Source organism: Schistocerca piceifrons, chromosome 8 (assembly GCF_021461385.2).
Source record: "Schistocerca piceifrons isolate TAMUIC-IGC-003096 chromosome 8, iqSchPice1.1, whole genome shotgun sequence".
Classification (NCBI taxonomy): Eukaryota; Metazoa; Arthropoda; class Insecta; order Orthoptera; family Acrididae; genus Schistocerca; species Schistocerca piceifrons.
The window spans coordinates 488,443,531-488,465,193 of NC_060145.1; the positions used below are offsets into that span (position 1 = coordinate 488,443,531).

The 21,663-nt window shown below is 42.9% G+C and overlaps 1 protein-coding gene across 1 annotated transcript in view; it reads left to right on the forward strand.

Moving 5' to 3' along the window:
• The first annotated feature begins 15,330 nt into the window (after positions 1–15,330).
• LOC124712482 (serine/threonine-protein phosphatase 6 regulatory ankyrin repeat subunit A-like) overlaps positions 15,331–21,663 on the forward strand; it is a 129,611-nt gene continuing 123,278 nt past the window's right edge. Inside the window, exon 1 of the mRNA XM_047242776.1 lies at positions 15,331–15,378. Coding sequence (XP_047098732.1) covers positions 15,331–15,378 — 48 coding nt within the window. The remainder of the gene's footprint in view (positions 15,379–21,663) is intronic.

The window sequence follows — 21,663 nt, forward strand, 5'->3', positions numbered from 1 at the left end:
CTTCTCCAGAGTGACTATGTTGCAAAGTAAATTTGCATACGTGAAGAGTAAAGATATGCAGTGGTAATAAAATTTGCTGTATTTAAAGGCTATAAGAGTTTTCAAATAGAAAGAAATTTGGAGGTATTTTTCCATCACATACTTTTAAAAACTAAACCTATAAGATTTAAGCTTCCTTTTGTGGAAACAAAACACCAGTTACGCCAGCATCTGATCACAGAAAAGTAATTGACACAATCGTGGTCTGTGCCAAGTGAAACTATTGCAGATTTCACAAACTGGTTTAGAGCGATGAAGACCTTTACAAAAACTAATTGAAGTATTCGTCTCCCAGAACTGCGCAATGTTAACTGTTGGTCTCCTTTAAGTTTGTTGTACACGTCACGTCTAGAGACACTAACTGAAGTAAAAAATAGATGTCTTACTTTTTCTTAGAGATACTGCCCGCAAGTCATATTAAACAGTAAGTATTCCTAATGCACATTTCTTTGTACAACTGTTAATGTTTATTTAATTCAGTGAATCTGAGGACAAAGATAAACAGCTACTGTCCATATCAAAGGAGTTACCTGACGGTTAAAAAATGTACTAAAGCCGGTCTCACTATCACTGCTGTTCTCACAGTATGACAGTGTAATTGTGTTCCTTACTTCATAGTGATTTACCCATCTAGCATCAGAAAAGAACTTGTCTGATGACTAGCTAGAACACAGTTTTCGACTTTGGCGTACAAAAACTCTCAATAAAATGATCCTTACCGAACGTTCACTATTATTCCCGTTTAAATAGCCATCGATCACAGTGTTGTTCAAGAAAATACATGTCCGAGCATTTTCCTAGTGGTTTAGAGAGCAACTGTCTTCCGCGTACAGCGCTCATGTCTTGGTAGCTGAGTCAAAGTGTGGCACTGAACCTTGCCGCTGCCCTCGCATAACCAGGTACTTACTAACCGAACGCTTTCAATTGGTCAAACGGAATAAGTACTTGTTTAACGGTTGACCATTGTGCATATAACTGTCTGTGGTGTTTTATGTTGTAATTCTTCTTTTTATGGAGCTATGATTTCATGACGAGGTATTGAAACACGTCAAGAAACTAACTCGCGAAAAAGACTTTCCACAAAGCATTAAGTGTCGGTTACGAATGGTCATTTTCCATATAGATGGAAGTATTTATCTATCATGTGAAGACAATTTGAGACTTACGTCAAATTATGGTCTATAAGGAACCTAGACAAATTTTGAACAGCAGTGTCTGAAGGATTAAAGTGTAGATATTATCTGGCTGGGCTCTTTTATGAAGCTCTATTCACTTAGTGTATCTGATGCACTAACTGATTACACAGCATTGTGTACATGCCTACAAATGCTTAAAATACTTGCAGTTCCTAGATAAATCTCTCAGAAATACTCCTCATTCAGGGCACCGCCATACTCTTGCACATCCGTGTGCATTGAAAATTGATGTTCACATTAGCTATGCTGCTAAGGTGTTGCCTTAAGGCATTCTGGTTTGTACAAGGTGCTCCTTAGACCATCTGACAATAAGTATAGCTACAACACTTCCGCTATAAATATACAGCGGTATGTTGTGGTGCCAGAAAAGTTAACTTTACGAAAAGTGAAAGTTCAGAGAATTACATCCATTTACATATCTTGAAAAACCGCTGGTGTTATGAACTTGTAAATAGAACGGTGGGCAATTATTATTTGATTGCGTCTGGTAAATACATCACAATGTTAATAAGTGAACACGAAAACTGTAGTACACATTTTTAATATTAATTGTGAAAGGAGGAAAATGAAACTTTCTTAATTCGAAAGGTACTTTGCCATAGGTGTGCACAAAGAAAAACCCGTGTGTGTATGTAGCCGTTAAGAGTGGCGTCGGGAAGTAGATGCTCTCATATTCGCAACTCAAGTGATAACTTCACTATCATGCATTGAATCCCAATACGTGATCTACAAATGAAGTGCTACCAACTACTGCCCTGTGTGCTGATCTGCTATGGTAGAAAAGGCCTACGAAAGTAACAATGTATCGTGAAATCTAATTCTAGTGACGTTCATATTTACGCAGTTCGTCTGCAGTCACACACACATACCCGGTAGCTACAGTGCGACAGCTGCCAGTACGATGATGATGTTCACGGTGGAAATCAATAGATCGCTGTAACAAAGTCTGTAAATTACGTTGTATACTGGCGTAGTTAATTCGCTTATTTTTCTGCAAGAATGACACTCTGGTCATTTGCCGCCATTACCAGAAAATTTGAAGTTTCTAATTTTTAGTTTCATTATTTTGACTCACTTGCAGCTTCCCTTATTACACGGAAACCGTATTTGTTTTAGGCTATGCCTAGAAGAAAAACACTAACTGGTCAGAGCAAAAGACGCAGAGCGAAACAGACGCAGTTTTTGCGTCGAGAAAGTAATAGGAATGTGGACATTGAAATGTTTTATGGAATGATACATTTAAATGTCCACTGAAGGGAATGCCACACAGTTCTGCCAGTAACAATTGTGGTTTGATCAATTTACAATGCGGATTTTGTATTGGAAAACGTTTCATAGCAGAGGGTACTATACTTGATACTAGGGCATACAAAATGTGTTGTCGTAAGGGAAGAGTTAATTTGCCCACGTTAACACACAATTTTTTTTCAAGGCACTTTATCGAGGACGCACTTCACATGAATCAAGAATTCAAGAGAAATCAATTATTTTATTACAGCAGTACTGAGACCTAAATTTCGGACACAGATTTACGTGGAGTGCATCACTTTTAAGATACACGATTTTTTTTACCATTGATGAGGTACAATGACTTCCACATATGGTCGTTCATCACGTTATGAACAGTTATACAGGGTGGGACAAACAAAAGTGGCCCCGACCAGTTGGTTCTACAGGACGTGTCTGTTGGCACATAAACACACCCTGTGACATGCACACTTCGTGTTGGCCCGTCTCGTGATCCACACATGTTCAGAGCATAGTGCGGGCTGTGTCAATGTGAGTGGAGCGTTGAAAAGAGGATGATGGTTCTCACAGTGCAGCACTACAAAAATTGCAGGACAACGAAGTCGAAATGATGTGGTGAGTTGTGTGCTGAGAAGTTTAATGGTGTCAAAGCGCCAGCAGAGTGTGCCAAGCAACGCTTAGTCCTAAAATGGGATCACACGGGATCTGTACTGACTAAGTGAAAAAAAAATTTCTAAACGTGCCTGGTCGCCAGAAAATGCTTCAGAGTCCTACAAAATCAACCCGACGTCCGTTGTAAAAGGCCGAAATATCACGGCAATCCTGCTGACGTATACTCCACCTCGACATGCACATGTATCCATACCGAGTGTTTGTTCTTCGTGCATTAAAATCAGCAGATGCTCCTGAGCACCTCCAGTTTTGTGAGTCGTTGTTCACATAGAATGGCTGAGATATGGATCTGTTCTTTCTGTCTGATGAAGACTGATTTTACCCCAGTGATTACGTCAACTCTCAGGTTCTGGGCAGCGAAGAATCCACGTATCGTCCACGAAACACGTTGCATGATCGTAAGGTTGGTATTTGGTGTGCAGTGTCTGCGCACTGAATTATTGGTCCCATTTGTTTCATCAGACGTTGACTTCGGCGTGTTACGTTGGCAACATTTTGTAACCCTTTGTGGCAGCATTAACGGCGGAGGAAAAGACGTACAGCTGCTTCCAACAGGATCGAGCAGCTGCCCCTACCGTCGGCCGATGCTTGGAGCACATCTGCACAACATCCACGCCTGGTAGACTTATTAGCAGAGGTCAGTCTGGTTGCGGCCTTAGCTGGCCACGCAGGTCACCTGATCTGTCAGTGTGAGATTACTTTGTGTGGGGAGGCATTAAGTCGTAAATGTATTGCAACAACCCTCACTGTCTTCATGAGATGCAGAACATCATCTCGGACGAGACTGCAACACTTCCAGAACTCCAGCCTCCATCCGCCTTCAGCATCTTGCTGGCGAGGCCTCAGAAGCGCCAAGAGATGAATGGTGGTCACTTTCAGTATCTGCTAAAGTCATGTTAGTACTGCATTTCCTTTCCTTTGTTGTTTCTTTGTACCCTGAGACTGTTCCTCCGCCACTTTTATTTGCGTCTCCCTGTATTTTTACATCTAGACTGCTGTTCGCATTAAACTGAAAGACCAACCAAATCGATGTAATGCATGAAATTGCTATTGAATTAGGACAGGTGTTCTTTAACTGCTGCGAAAGATGGTTGCAAAATCGAAAATGAAAACAGAAAAATGTATGGGTTTATTACGGTTAGTAAAAATTGTGACCTCCAGCATTAGAACGATACCGTATTTCTTTCGAATGGTGGCTCACAATTAATCGAGGTAAAAAGAATGAACACATTAACCTGAACTTTTTTTATTGAAAAAAAGACAATCTGTTATTGTCTAACATTACAAAACTTCGCAGTATTAAAATTGTAATTGTGATTAATGGAGTCATTGTTCTCTGTAATATATTTTGCCAATATTTTGTATATATTTTTTTTTGAATGTACTTTCTTATGGAAAATACACGCAATGTCTAAAGAACAATTTGTAATATCATGTAGTAAAAACGCTGGTTTAGTCACGGCGATTTGGTACCTTGGACAGTCAAAGAGTATATCTGAAGTAGGGAACATTGTCGTGTACAGTGCAGTTGCGTCTGGCGCGAGCTGTTATGCAGTGGAGTCTGACAGGAGCGCACAGGCGTAGTGGTTGCTAGCGGCATGTAGCGCGAGAAACTGGAAGAACTGCACGTTATGGCTAGGCATTATTGCAGCGTTAACTAGACACAGTGCAAACATCACCAAGAGGAATTAATATGAAAGAGGAACACTTTGGGCTCGCAATTGACGATACCTGGAAAAACACGCTAATTCTCAAATAAAATAAATAACTTTTATCATTAGTTGCTGGGTACGGGAACTATCAAAGTTGACATTGGTCTCACCTCTAAATAGCCTAATGTGACATTCAGGGGTGAGACTAATTTGTTTTGAGAGTTCCCGTATCTAGAAACGGATGACAACACTTAATATTGTTTATTGCAAAGTGACGTTAAGAAGAATCTGTTGCCACGATGATTACCTTTCACAGCACCAGCAGCCACTCACTGAAACAAGATCAGACCAACTATAATATTTAGAACTGTATCAATGCTAGCCAGCGTATCAGTTTTATCTTTTGACTAATTACCAACTTATCGTTAATAGTGTGCCAGAAGTGCACAAATCTCAAAAATGGTCAAGTAAGGCCCTATCCTGCCATTATAAACTGAAACAGAGTTTCATAGTAAGGGGTCTTTGTGTTCGTTTACCACAACAGTGTAAATGACGTCAACAGAAAATAAACATTTAAGACATGTGAAACATAGTGAGAATTTACACAAATGACAACGACAACATAAAACATGAGTCGATTTCAAACGTGGCTCGAATATTAGGGTAATTGTCTTATTTAATCTTTTGTCAGTCTTAAATTTTAGGTGAGAGTGACCTTGTATCTTATCGCACATATGAAAATGGTGATGTCCCTCACGATAAACACATTAGGGAAGAGAACAGAAAAATTATATTTACTCTAATAAAATAAATACAGCAAGTCACACATAAATAAGAATGAAAGTACATATTTTTAGTCTCCCACTGTTTTATTCTCAATAGTTTTCAGGGAGTTGAAAAATAAGCTTCACATTAGTCATACAAATAAACATAGTACTACAATGATGAGGTGTGTATTGGTTTGGATGTGGCAGTTAATGGGAAGTGAGTTGGTGCTACTAAGAGAAGGGGTTACTCCTTTACTTACCCCTGTGGCAGAACCAGTTTCCTGTCTGACATCATCAGGTAGGTAGCTGGACAGTTGACAGTAGAGAGAGTGCAGCAGTTGACAAGTCCTCCAGCAGCCATTGTCAGTGTTGAGGCGAGTGTCCAGACACCTCTAGCGCATGGTTTGGGGTTCACCATCCCTGCAGCGGTGTTACAGTCAGGTCTGGTCCCAAAAGACTGTAACATCAAACAGCAGTGGCCCCAAATGGTTCCACGACATCAGGGGGCAGGCTGTAATTGAGGCTCCGCTGGTGATGCATCACAGTGCCTGGAATTCCTTTCCCTCTCTGTTGGGTTGAGTGGAAGGGATGGGCAGGACTGTGTGAGTCCATCGCCTGTGAGCCACCCCAATGTAGCCACATCAACTGGCTGCCTGCCCTGTCGCCTGGGTGGAGGTGGGCTGGGGTAGGGGTAGGGTGGGGGTGGTGATGCAGATTGGTCATCCGTTGCTGTCAGCTGCTAGTGTGCCCATGTGGTGACATTACACCAGTTGGTCGCTAGTACAGGTTGAGCGCTGTATTTTAGTGCCGTGTTTTTAGAATGATTAATTGCAAAAGCAGAAAGATTAAAAATCGTAACAAAAGTATGATGAAGATGATGAAGTCCCATACTCCGAGGAGCGTAGGGGACGATGCGGGAGACCCTCTCCGCTGACTAGGCAAGGTCTTAGTGGAGGTGGTTTGCCATTGCCTTCCTCCGACCGTAATGGGGATGAATCGTGATGATGATGACGAAGGCGACACAACAACACCCCGTCTCGAGGCAGGGAAAATCCTTGACCCCGCCGGGTACCGCAAGACCGCGAGCTGCGGACAACAAAAGTATGAACTGTTTGTAATTGAAATTTTACAATATGATTAATGCAACGAACTGAAACATGTCTCACTGCTTTCTTCTGTTTCAAGGATAACACTAAAGTTCCGTAAGAAATTGCAATCATTTAAAGATCTTTTATGATTTTAATAGATTTTGATCATTAATTGCTTATCTAAAAGGCATAAACTAACGATAAAGCCGGCAAAGCCTGCACATTTATATCTCAGACACTCTCACACCATGCAAAACCTACTTCCAATTATATTCTACACATTACTAAGTCTACATACCATTTCTGCTATACACTAATGTGCATTTTGATGCTTTCCCTGATATCAACTTACTGGGTGGTGACGCTGATGCAGCTATCTGGCGCAGAAGATGTGTCGAATACCGCTCACCACAATCTGTGTACTCCTTACTGGGCTGTCGCGATGGATCAGACTTTGGCACGAATTCACCTTTTCCTCTGAAACTCACCTAAATACCTCAAAAATCGTAGGGCAGGTATCATCAAATAACAGCTACTGTAAAGATATAAAATTCAAGTTTTATTTATATTAGAGAGGATAATGATTGTAATCATCTTTTTAATGTTATCCCACTCGCCATATCTTTCCTATTCATCTCGAAACGTACTAGCGTGACTTGCAGTCCACGTGCTCACGCCATGTAACGCAATACTTCGCTGGTGACACACACCTCTACGGCTAGCGAATCACAATGGGAACACCACAAGGCAAACATCATCGCACTACTGGCGATAACCAAAGTCCAACCCAATAGTGAGAACGTATCGCTCCACTGACGATATCCCGAATCGAACCACAGCGAAAAAAAAAGATACCTGAACGTCGACAAGCCTTTGGCGTGAATGACCCATGTTCAGGTCGCAAGATAACACCCATCGGACTCAGGGCATGATCAAAATCTCGTCCAAGATCCACAAGCGGATCACAAATCAACTTACGTGGCACCAATATCGCTCCCTCCCTTCGAATGGTGGAACGGACTGTGTATTCGCCCCACTGGCAATCGACACAATATCAACGGAAGAAACCAAACCATTACTAAATTCCAAGATGAATTCTGAGAATAATTGTGTCTCCAGGATTTGTGAAATTATTTCTGAACCAAAAATGCAAACTTCACCCTGTTCCAAGACGGACTTTTGCTGGGGCGTGACAAGCTACTATTATAGAAATGCTCAAGTGTTCGTCAAACCAGTTGTGTTTTAAACCTAAGACTTTTCCGCCGAGAAATCAGAAAATTATTTCGTAGATTGCAATGTGCCATCCGTGAGACATGAAAATTTGCTGTAAATGATCAAAGTGCAAATGCCGTACAGGAAACTACAAACGCCTAACTCACTGATCACATGTCACAGGAGATCTTATCCGCGAATTATCATAACAAATGAAAAACAATACATTAAATGACTACATGAACTGTAAGACGTCGATTTTTAATGGACGCTTGCATAAATTAATAACAGTGTAATCAATTTCCAAATTTTCATGAGGGGAACGTAATGAAAAATTATTTACATAATGGCCACGAGGATGTAGCAAGGTAATAAGCAACGCAGAATACAGCTCGAAGATTCGAAATGACACGGACGCGTCCAGGAGCCTCGAGGAAGCGGGTTAGGGAGGGAGAGCAGGTATAGCCAAGCCACCTGAGCAGACCACGGCACCACAGGCTGCCATCGCCCCGCTTAGACCGAAGTGACCGTTGGAGCTGATGTAGTAGTGGAGTGAGGCAGTGACAGAGAGTGCGTCTGGACGAGAAGGATTGAGGCGGGGCAGCAATGACACTGACTTGAATTTCCCACCACACCCAAGTCCCATGAAGCGTGCCTCACAATACAGTGTAATAGGACCAGGTTGTCTCGACGTACATAGACGCTTTGTAAGAAAGTATCAGCTACATTGTCAGACGACGGCGTGGTCTACTGCTGAGAGTCGATGTTGAAAAGTAAAAGGTACAACAGAATGACTTAGCTGGTATTTTGCTACGAGACACTAACTTGCACCTATCAAGTGTAGCGACTGCAACTTCAGTGGCAAGCTTTTGGAGGTTGGCAGCAGGTGTCACATGAATTCGGAAACTCGCCGTTAGGAACGTAATAAGGCGGTGGGGCTCTAAGGAAATCTGAATTAGCAGAGAGGCAGTTATGAGGCTGCGAATGGTAATGGAGGCAAGACTAAGCACCATCCATTCCTACGATTTGTCGATCAAGAAAAGGCCTTCAACATTGGAAAATAGTGTACTTCTCACAAGAACACCAGTCATCACTAGCTCAAGAGGATAGAATGCGGTATGTAGAAGAACCAATAGGAAATAATACATTGAAGCGGCAAAGTAACTGGTATAGGCATCCATATTCAAATACAGTTATATGTAAACAGGCAGAATTCGGCGCTGCGAACGGCAACGCCTGCATAAGGCAAGTGTCTATCGCAGTTGTTGATCGATTATTGCTGCTACAGTGACAGGTTATCAAGATTTAAGTGAGTCTGAACGTGGTGTTACAGTCGGTGCACGAGCGATGCGACAGGGCATTTCCGAGGTAGCGATGAAGTGGAGATTTTCCCGTGAGACGATTTCAGGAGAGTACCGTGAATATTAGGAATCAGGTTAAACATCAAACCTCCGACATCGCTGCGGGTGGAAAAAGATCCTGCAAGAACGGGACCAACGACGACTGAAGAAAATCGTCCAACATAACAGAACTGCAACCCTTCCGCAAACTGCTGCAGATTGCAGTACTGGGTCATCAAGTATCAGCGTGCGAACCATTCAGTGAAACATCATCGATACGGGCTTTTGGAGCCGAAGGCCCCCTCGTGCAGCCACGATGACTGCATGACATAAAACTTTACGCATCGCCTGGGCCAGTGAACAGCGACAATGGACTATTCACGACTGGAAACATGTTCCCTGGTCGGACGAACTCGTTTCAAATTGTATCTAGCGGATGGACGTGTAAGGGTATGGAGACAACTTCATGAATCCATGGATCCTGCATGTCAGCAGAGGAATGTTCAAGCTGGTGGAGGCTCTGTAATGATGTGGGGCGTGTGCAATTGGAGTGATATGGGACCCCTGATACGTCTAGATACGACTCTGATAGGTGAGACGTACCATTGTCTGTGATCACCTGCATCCATTCATGTCCATTGTGCATTCCGACGGACTCCGCAATTCCAGCAGGGCAATGCGACATCCCGCAAGTCCAGAATTGCTACAGAGTGGCTCCAGGAATATTGTTCTGTGTTTTAAACACTTCAGCTGGCCTCCAAACTCCACATACATGAACATTATTGGGCATATCTGGGATGCCTTGCAACGTGCTGTTCGGAGGAGATTCCCGACCCCTTGTATTGTTACGAATTTATAGACAGCCCCGCAGCATTCATGGTGTCATTTCCCTCCAGCACTACTTCAGGGATTAGTCGAGTCCATGCCACGTCGTGCTCGCGTGAGAACTACGCGCTAGTAGGCAGGTGTACCAGTTTCTTTGGCTCTCCACTGCAGAAATGGAAAACCAAGAACGAAGAGGGTAAGCCAAGTGTGTAGACCATCTCCCCAAATGTTTAACGTACTTATCGACGAAGCAATTACGGAAATAAAATAGGGAATCAGCGGTGGGTTTAAATTTCTGGGCAAAATGGTATCGATTACAAGGTTCGCTAATGATTTTTTTTCTGTAGTGATAGCAAGGAACAGCTGCCGTAGCTGCTGTATCGAATGAACATAGTGATTTACAGGATTCATGGAAGGATAAAAGAGCAAAGAAAGACTAACGTAATGAAGACGAGTAGAAATTAGGTTAACGATAAACTTAATATAAAAACTGGGGACGACATCTGGTACATAGCACTGCATGGAAAAGAATAACGGATTGCAGGATAAAACCAGAAAATCAGTGAATCGTAGTGTTTGTGATCTCTTGTTACGTAGGGATCTTGAAAATTGAATATATTGATGATGTTGGAAGCGGTGTGGTTCTCCATAAAATTGATAATGAAAGGAATATTTGGAAGAGACAGGCAAGAAGAAGGGAAGGACGACAGGACGTTTGTTACGATATCAGAGGGTAGCTCCCACGTTACTGCAGTCTGATGTAGAACAGCCGTGCTGTGGCAGGTGGCGGGCTGGCCTACACGACACCAGCGGTGCCCTGTGCTGTCGCTGCAGGCTGCCACTTCTTCGTTTCGTCTGCCAGACCTCAGTGAGCCGTCTCAGCAGGAGATCCAGTGTAGCGTGTAGCTTCGCGAGTCTTGCAATGTGTGATGGGCTTAATGGTACTAGGGGAGACACTGAGGACGTACTGTATTCACCAAGGTGAATTTTGTAAGAGCCGCGTGGGATTAGCCGAGCAATCTTCGACTGTGCGGCTGGTCCCGGTTGAGGTTCGAGTCCTCCCTCGGGCATGGGTGTGTGTGATTGACCTTAGGATAATTTAGGTTAAGTAGTGTGTAAGGTTAGGGACTGATGACCTTACCAGTTCCCGTTGGATTTCACACACATTTGAACATTTTGTAGGAGATGTAGGACTTAAATATTGGATTGGTGCATAAGTTCATAATGTTTTTCCGTAAGTTTAACAAACAGATACACACAACCACGACTTTTGTCATCAGTAGTATGTTCTCCTCCACTATTTACAATAGTCTGCCAACGCTAGCTAACTTTTTGATTTCATGACAGCAAAAATCACTTCGTTTTTAGGCAAAGAACTCTTCGACTCATCTGCGGAGCGTATTTCCAACCGGAATGGAAGTGGGTTGGAGGTTGACAGATAGTGAGCGGGAAAAGTGAAAATATGGGGGTACGAGATCAGGTGAGTAATGTGGGTGCGGTATGACTTCCACACCCAACTGCCACATAGCGATTTTCGTCACTCTGGCAGAATGCGGGCAGGCGTTACCGCACTCTTCTGGTAGTTGTTCTTGGACTGCGTCCGCAAGCCATTTCAATTTTTGACAGTAAATGTCAATAGTGATGGTTACTCATCCGGAAAGCAATTCGTAATACACCAACAGATGCATAACTTTACCTTTTGTCTATGAGAGAAAGTCTTTGCAGAGGGAGTTGCTGCTTCGTTTGGGTTCAACCGTTTTCCTTTTTCCTTATGCTGACATAAAGACAACATTTCTCGTGAGCAATATCGATACAGGATAGGAATAGTCGGTGTTGCACACAAACAATTTGTTGACGAACAAGCAGAGATGCACACATGGCCACCCTCTGATTTTTGTGATTTTGGCTTGGAGCAAGCGATACCCAGACACTCGATTTCTGACTCTTCCCCACTGCATGGAAACTTCGCACGATGTTGGAATGATTACATTTCATAACAAATGCCAGTGGATCATCCTGGATTAATGCGTTCAAACGATCTTCATCATAACACAAAAGTCTTTCCCGACCGTGGATGGTCACTAATGTCAAAACAGTCCTACTTAAAACGTGAAAACTATTTTATTGCCGTGCTCTGACCAGTGGCATTATCCCAATACTCGGCCAAAGTGACCCTGGATTCCTCCGCTGCTATCACCCCTCTACTGAACGGAAACAGAAGAAGGTGTCCGGAATGCTCCGATATATCTACCTGGTATTCCATTTTGTAGTGTCCACACCTCCACTGATTCCAAATGACAAAATTTCAGTATGTAACCTCAAATAACAACACTGAACTACAAACAAAATTGTCAGTCAATAAATAAACGCGTAGCAACTAGAATACCAACATGCAATACAAAAAATGCTACGAAGTTATGCACCAAGCTAATACAAAACAAGTTACCAACTATTTGCTGACAGAGCGTTAGAAAAAACCATCTTGCCAAGATTTTATGTAGCCAACGCAGTGCGACGCGCAACTTTGGAAAGATCTGTTGCGAAGCTGATTTTGGCAATCGACGAAAAAAAAAAGTATTTTCGGGTGCCTAATAGTTTTAAAAATATGATGTAATCAGTTTGTTTTTATGACTGGAAAAGTCTACAAACAATTTTTTAAACGAAAGTTGCAGAACTCGACAGCATACGTGAATTTCAGATTTTCCTGCGATTTTAAAACGAGACGGCGGACTACTTCTCGTGAGAACAGTGCAGTTTGGGACATTTAATGTCAGACGGCGTACGGTGCATTAAAGGACAAGGCTAGCTACAGAGACGGAGATTGGAATTTTTTCAACAAATAACAGAGGATGTTAGCTGTAAGAGATATTTTCAGATGCTGAGGTTTCCACTAGGGACAAAGTCTTGGCGAGCTGTGATAAATCTCCTCTCCCCCTCTCCGTCACTGACGCAGCTGTAATGAAAACGTCAAAGAGATGTTCAGGTAACTGAAATCGTGTTCTTTGGTAGGAAGGGTATGCTGTCTTACCACAGCCTGGTTCAATTTCCGGAACGTGTAGACTGTAGGCTGTGGAACTTAGCTGCCTCCATCGCGCGTGTCCTACAGGACGTGAGACAGCATGGGATGCGTACCGATGTGTGCAGACAGCCATTTCTCCCCCGAACGGTACGCGAGTTGAGCAAGACGGGGACTTGATAACAGTGGTGCAGAGCTGCCTCCGCCACGGACCGTCCTCTGTCTAAGGAGCATACAAGATGTCCCACACTGCTAGAGTAGGAACCGCTCCTCAAGTCCAGAAAACAAAGTAAGGCAAATAGATGTTTGCAAGCAAACACATGTACAGATACAAGTGATTCTGTCTTATGGAGCCATCTCTCGGTAAACAGTACAAGAGCTGTACTACGTTGTCACCATTCGTTGTTGCATATCCCATAGCCTTCATTGTCGAAGAATGACTAACTCGTGAGAACACACCTGCCTACTTCCGTCTTTGGTCACGTGCTTCGGAAACAGGCTCTTGTAACGTGTGCCTGCCATCGACAGCTGTGGAAGCCGCGTACGTATTCAAAGGTAGCCAGAAACATAAGAGATTAAGGACAGATGGGAGAGCTGCTACTGCACTTTCCCAAAGAATCCATCAATCGTGCAACGTCTTGTGCTACGACGGCAGTAGGGTTGTCAATTTGGGAGTGTAACGTTACCAAGGAAACGTGCAATTTGTCGACTAGGAAGGATGATAATTACTATTTGTTTGTTTCCAGCTTGATGAAAATGACCGTATAAGCGTTTCACCCACAATTCCTTCCAACGTATTGACACTAAGACGAACCTGATGCCTTGCTTCAATAGTAGCTACACAAAATCCATTTGCCCACTGGCGTAACCCATTTGGCTTGGGCTACGAGGACCTGCACACACTGTAACTCATACAGTATGTGATCAAAGTATCCAGACACTTGGCTGAAAGTGAGTTACAAGTTCGTGGCGCCTTCCATCGGTAATGATGGAATTCAGTATGGTGTTAGCATACGCTTAGCCTTGTCGACGGCTTCCACTCTCGCAGGGATACGTTCCGCAGATGCTGGAAGGTTTCTTGGGGAATGGCAGCCCATTCTTTACGGAGTGCTACACTGAGGAGAGGTATCGACGTCGGTCGTTGAGGTCTGGCACGAAGTCGGTGTTCCAAAACATTCCAAAGGTTTTCTATAGGATACAGGTCAGGACTCTGTGCAGGCCAGTCCATTACAGGGATGTTATTGTCGTGTAGCCACTATGCCACAGGCCGTGCATTGTGAACAAGTGCTCGATCGTGTTGAAAGTTGCAATCACCATCCCGGAACTGCTCTTCAGTGGGAATCAAGAAGGCGTTTAAAACATCAGTAGGCCTGTGCTGTGATAGTGCCACGCAAAACTACAAGGTGTGCAAGTCCCCCACATGAAGAACACGACCACATCATAACACCACCGCCTCCGAATTTTACTGTTGGCACTACACACGCTGGCAGATAACGTTCACCGGGCATTCGCCATAACCACACTGAGACGTGCTTCTGTCCGCCTCGTTTAAACACGCGCCCTAGTTACGCCTTGGCTTCCCGCCGGCGCTTTTCCGCGTGGCGTCGCCGTCTGTTCTCCTCGTCTAATGCCCCCCCCCCCCCCCCCCTCTAGGTCGGTGGAGTGGAGTGACTGAGTGGTGAAGCGTGACAGCACGCCATCGACTCCGGAAGTGCTTGTTTGTCTTACTTGCGGTGGTTTGTGTGGTGTCGGCCGGCTGATTCCACCGTGAGGTTCTACGGCATAGCGTGTCTGACTTGGAGAAGCCGTTAGCTCCGATTATGCTTGTTCTTGTCGTAAGAGAACTGAAATAAGGAGCTGTGATGTTACTGTTCCGAAGAATAGTGGGAGTCGCCGGGGACGGTTGCTCCGGGAATGTTTGAGCACTGAGGGCGGCAGGTTTTCCTCCGGGACTGAAGTTGAGTGTATTTCGCTATTGCCGTTGTGCTTTTGACTTGCTATTGCCTTGTATTAGGGTGGTGTTTGCGACTTCCTTTATGTTGCTGCCGCCGACATTGTGTGTTTTCCGTCCACCGGTTTAGCTCGCCGGTTCTGAACCTATGAAGGGAAAGGTTGAATGTTTGTTCTGCACTGCGTTGCGGAGTTTGACTTCGAGTGTGTAGGTCGTTCTTGTACTGCTGGGCTGGTTCCTCGGTTAGGCGTCGACGTGAGCGTGAATTGCTTGCTTAAAATTTGCAGTAGGCACTCCGCGCATGGTCGACGCTGTACAGCGAGGATGGTAGAACGTGTTGAATCAAAGGCTGTGACTGTGAACTGTTGCTCTGTCGTGTCACACTAGGAGACTGTCTAATTAGGTGCTGATGTATTGGTGGCGATCTGTTGATTCTTGTGACCAATTTGGTAGTCAGTTCCAAGCCTACGTGTTCTATGAATGTGAGAGAAAGAAAAGAAATTTGGGTAGCACGTGGCTGTGCATACCTTAAAGGTTGTTGGTGCATGTGTTTACCTTAAAGATTGTTTTAACACCGTATGTTATTATCAGCCCCCTTTTAGACTGAAAATTTTACAGGGTTAGAGAATTTTATTTGTATGTTTGCCTATGTGAACAGTGTCGATTGAGCTTGTGGCTTTTACGCCAGTTTGTGAAATGTGGCAGCTTTACGCTGCGGTTTAACAATTTGTAATTGAAGGGCATCATTTAATTCCTCTTTGGGGCTCGCCTTATTTTTCCTGTTTCGTACTACCTGAAGATTCTAAATCATGATATTGGGGCACGATCGCTGATTGGTAGCCTTGCAGCTGCTCGTATTTCATACTCCAGCAACTGTGGTTAAACTTTTGTAAATTTGCTGGCCATGTTGGTGTGCGATTGTTTGCATTTTAAGTTTAGATTTTATGCAAGTTTACCTTTTAGAAGTATACGCATGTATTGTTGTCCCTAGGTTTTAAGCTGGATAGTATCAATTGATCTATTTAAGGTTGCTAAATTTTAGGGAATTGCTTCGCTGTATGATAGTTCTTAACGCTTAAAGTGGATTCTAAATGCACTGTGGCCCTTAAGGCTCGATTACTGATAAATTGGTTGATTCGCCTTGTATTTTTGAGAACTTCCCTAACCTTAACCATCGGCCAGCCCTTCAGGCTGAGCTGTTTATTAAGTACCTTGATGAATTGGCCCTTCAGCCCCCCCCCCCTCTTTTGGAAGCTCTACAGCCCTTAAGGCTTTGAAATCCAGTTTTAATACTTAACTTCCCTTGTTAGTGTACTAGGGCCCTTAAGGCCGGCTTACTGATAAATTCCTGGCCATTACTTACTTATTGCAGAATTTGTTTGACTAATTTCATTTATTACCCGGCCCTTAAGGTCGAGTTCTTAATAAGCACTTATTTTCCAGCTAATATTTTTAAGATTTTCTTATCTTGTTAATTTGGCCCTTCAGGCTTTCTTTGCGATTGCAGCCCTTAAGGCATACGCAGTACTATGTTGCGTGGTACAATGTTAAATTGTTGATGAACTAGTTTCTTGAGGTTTAATTCTCCCTATATTCATTATCTTGGCAGAGTGTATATTGTATTTTAGCTAGTTTTAATAAATGCATTATAAGTAAGGTGTCGTGTTACTTCTACCAGCACTTGGCCCTGCCTCCTCGCCCGATCCTAGTGGCTCCTTACTTCCTCGACTGTTAGAAGTTTTACCCGTTAAGCACTATAATTGGTTTCATACACCTTCACACCTTGCCATCGGATCACCACATTGTGTTCCGTGATTCGTCACTCCACACAACGTTTTTCCACTGTTCAGTCGTCCAATGTTTACACTCCTTACACCAAGCGAGGCGTCGTTTGACATCTACTGGCGTGACGTGTGGCTTATGAGCAGCAGCTCGACACTGAAATGCAAGTTTCCTCACCTCCCGCCAAACTGTCGTAGTACTTGCAGTGGATCCTGATGCAGTTTGGAATTTCTGTGCGATGGTCTGGATAGATGTCTGCCTATTACACATTACGACGCTCTTCGACTGTCGGCGGTCTCTGACAGTCAACAGACGAGGCCGGCCTGCCCGCTTTTGTGCTGTACGTGTCCCATCACGATTCCACTTCACTATCACATCGGAAACAGTGAACCTAGGGATATTTAGGAGTGTGGAAATCTCAAATACATATGTATGACACAAGTGACACCCAATCACCTGACCACAATCGAAGTCCGTGAGTTCCGCGGAGCGCTCCATTCTGCTCTCTCACTATGTCTAATGGCTACTGAGGACGCTGATATGGAGAACCTGGCAGTAGCTGGCAGCAAAATGCTCCTAATTTGAAAAACGTATGCTTTTGGGGATGTGCGGTTACTTTTGATCACATAGTGTACGTCACCACTTCACAAGTGTGATACGACAACAGTAAACAAAACCCTCCAGGAGGCGCCCATTGTCTTTATCAGGCAATCCATCACGTACCTGCAGCATGTCCAAGAATTTTTCCCGCGTCAAAAAGACTCGAATACGAGTGCTGATTAGCCATACCCTGCACTCGCGATAAAATTTATACTTCTGAAAGGTTTTTTGGTCCTAAGCTCTTGAGTTTACTAAGTGAGACCGAAAAAGGCTGAATGAGAGCAGTTTTAAAGCAAATGAAAATCTAACAAAAAAGAAGTGTTTGTCATGAAATGACGAAATAATTAAATGGTTAAGGTTTCAGTACCAGCCTTTAAAGATAATATGTTCGTTATAAATGAAATGTCGTGTGACTAGGGCCTCCCGTCGGGTAGACCGCTCCCCTGGTGCAAGTCTTTTGATTTGACGCCACTTCGGCGACTTGCGCGTCGATGGGGATGAAATGATGATGATTAAGACAACAAAACACCCAGTCCCTCAGCGGAGAAAATCTCCGACCCAGCCGGAAATCGAACCCGGGCCCTTTGGATTGACAGTCCGTCGCGCTGACCCTTCAGCTACCGGGGAAGAAACGGGAATAAGAGTAAGAGTAAGGTTGAAACGGGGGATCCCTCAAAGAAAAGCGAGCGCATTTCACAAACACCGCCTAGATACCAATTCTGGCACCAGCAGCTATAATTACGGAGATGTGAAGCATATCGTTTCACTAGAAACAAAGTCGAAGTCGAAGGAGGGCCAGTTCCCATGTTGGAGTAGAATGCACGTAATGATCATCTTTCAGTGACGAAAGCATTATGTAAAATAGACCGGTTTTTTGTTTATATAACAAAATTTGTAAGAGTTACGTCAAAAAATAAAATTGTTTATGTAATAAATTTCAGTGACGTCTAAAGGTTTCCAGTGTCCTACGAAACTACTTCGTGTACTTGAGCACACCTTTTCGAAAACTTTACACCTTTTCACTGTTTGCGTCGTCTTCACTAAATTAGTCCAAAACAAACTCATCTTGGACTTCATTATGAATACTTTTCAGTGTCAGGAGCGGCTTATATACCGCAAACTGCCCAGCACTCAGCGTAACTGAGGAGCACATATAAGACTGAACTTGATGGCTGGCTGTAAAGAGTGTTCCGACTAAACGATCTCTGGTTCCCACCTTTGCGAGGTGGAGCCCCGTGACACACATAGTTCGTAACTGGACGTCATATCCTGTGTTTCTGTCCTTACAAAGGAATTTATATATATATGTTAAAGTTTAGTAATTACTGCCACTTGATATTTCGAATTTTATCTGTCGAACATTTCAAGGAAAGAAATTAAAGTTGTAAGGCATGTTACCGGTAGGAACCCATTTCTTCGTGAAACACCTGTGCTGTTAAATGAGAAATGATCATTAATTATTGTGTATTTTGGTGTGCTGATTCTTAATGTAATATTGGAATTGCTCTTTTGGGCTGCAATTTTTTGTAACTCTTTTAGTCTGCTAATTCTGAATATGAAGCTAGAATCGCACTGTTGGGTTCCAATTACTATCATAATGTGTATATAATTTAAGCTACATTATTTATTATTGCACAATAACGTTTGTTTCTGTTATTTGAAGCTAAATTTTTTACTATTGCATACTTACATTTGTTTCTGTTATTTGCAGGTAACACTATACTGAAATAATATCTTCCTCTTAGAAAAATATTTAACCAGAGTCGTAAATCAGTGAAATCATAAACCTTCTACATTGTTGACAAATGTAATTTAGAACTTCGTAATTTTTTTTATTGTTTCTTGATTCTGTATATTGTGTTTGTGTACTAACAATGTCCTGTATGTTTGTTAACCACCCACACACTTTTCGTTATATCTCTGGAGAGTTAACTTTCAAATCTCAAACGAGAAATGTAACCTCACTGATTAGAAAAACATGCCAGTTTTATTGTGGTAAATCCTGGGTCCCATGCATATGTTGTGTTTCATGTGTGAACCTGTCACATGCGATTTTTCGTTCCCATAGTTTGGAGAGACCACAGAACCATATAACAGATAGCTAATTCTGCATTACACAGATCTCTGGAGTAACATCGAAGACTAGGCGCATTGTCGAGTATTCTGATCTTGCTTCAACTAAAGGGCCTGTGCCTCACAGTTCAAGCCTGCCCAAACCTCAAAGACCAGAAACATGGAATATAGACACTGATGAGACCAATTTTCCGAATTAAGGTACATTCTGATTGTGAAAAACAGGATCCATTGTTTTCCGACACAAACATGTCAACTGAACCTCATATGATTACACAGTCTGAATTAAACGATTTGCTTCGTGATGCTGACTTGCCAAAAAAAAAAAAAAAAAAAAAAGCTGCGAGTGTGGTTTAAAGGATGAAAGGATAGAATGTTCTACATAAAAAAAGCAAGGATATGCTTTTTCGTAAATCACAACAACAGTTTGAATATCTTTCCTTCAAGAAAGATAACTTGATGTACTGTAACGACGTGGAGAGTTTATTTGAAGTCATTGGAAACCCGCACAATCCCAATGAATGGAAGATTTTCATTTATTCTTCTAAGATTTGTTTCAAAGAAGTCATTCTGCACGTTGGCAACCGTTGTCCTTCGATCCCTCTTAGATATGCTGCATATATGAAGGAATCATACGACAGCATGAAGCTTGTGCTGAACAGAATAAAATATGATACCTATGAATGGCATACAAGTGGCGACCTGAAGGCGACAGTCCTGCTTCTTGGGTTACAACCGGGATGTACGAAGTTCTGTCGTTTCTTTTGTGAGTGGGACAGCAGGGACAGAAAGAAACCACTACTTTCGGGAACAATGATACAATGGCCATAGAGAAACTCCCAATGCTGGGACGAAAATTGCAGTTGATCAACCATTGGTGAAATCAGAGAATATTTATCCTCCACCAGTACACATCAAGCTGGGCTTGATCAAGAATTTTGTCAAAGGTTTTGAGTTACTCAAAACTTAATTCCCTAGGATCGGTGACGCCAAGATCAAAGGGGACATTTTTATTGGTCCACAAATGGAAATAATTAATGATCCTGCATTTGAAGAAAGTGTGAAAGAAGCTGAGGCAGCTGCATGGAGATGCTTCCAAAGCACTGTAAAAACACTTCCTGGGAAACCATAATTCCTATAACTATGCAGAAGTCGTTAGTCAGATTATTGACAGTTATGGGAAACTTGGTTCTAATATTGCTCTAACACTCTTTTTCTTGGGCTCGCGTTTAGACTTCTTCCCTCCAACCTTGGCGTGTAAGTAATAAACTTGGTTCACAGAAATGTAAATTTTAGGCACTATACAGAAAGATATAGCTTTTCTCGGCTCTAAATAAATGTCAAATTTCATAGAATTTAAATGTTTGTGTTTAATAAAAATTTATGTCTGTAAGGAAAAAACTGTGAAAAGATTTGAAATTATCAGACAAAACAACATATAAATCACCTTGCAGTTTCCACTGAACACAGTAAAAGTTTAATTTTGTTGCTCAGTGCTACAAAAGCACCGAGTGTATTAAAAACAGTTACATTATTTACAGAAAAATGTGTGTCATGTCTTTCCGGTTTGATACCAGTCATTTGGTCACGTGAAGGGGAATTCATCTCCGCGTCAGGAACGGAGCAGCACCAGTCGTAGAGAGGACGTCCCCAACTGGCTGACTGATGTGTTCACGGTGAGAGCCTGCTGAACTGTGCAGTCTCGCTGTAGCCAGTTCAAAAAGGTCACTGAAAGAATTCTGAGGTTTCGCATTTCTGACAACAAGACATGTCTTACAGCTAAGATAGACGGATAGGTTCTTGCACAATAATAACAAATGTAAATCTCAAAAAGATAAAAATTTTCATTGTCTATACAAAAAGTAAAGCACATTTTGTGCAAGTTGCACGTTTGGTGGGATTTATCTACAAACGGCGCACCTGGCAATCAGCGCTCCGAGATAAGCTGATACGCCAACACCTGTTGTCGGAATTCTCCACGCGGTGAAGTAGCATATGAATTTTCTCTCTGCGTGCATCAGGATCAGTCAAGGCTGAACTGACGAGAATGGACACCGTCTCGCACAGTCTGATGGACCGAGCAGCTGGACGGTCAGCAGCGCCTGCAAGAGTCGAGGCCGCAACTGGAGAACGAACTGGGAGAGGTGGTGGAGAAGTTAAGGCCGAGACCCGCGGAATTCTGAATTCAAAGGAAAAGAAATT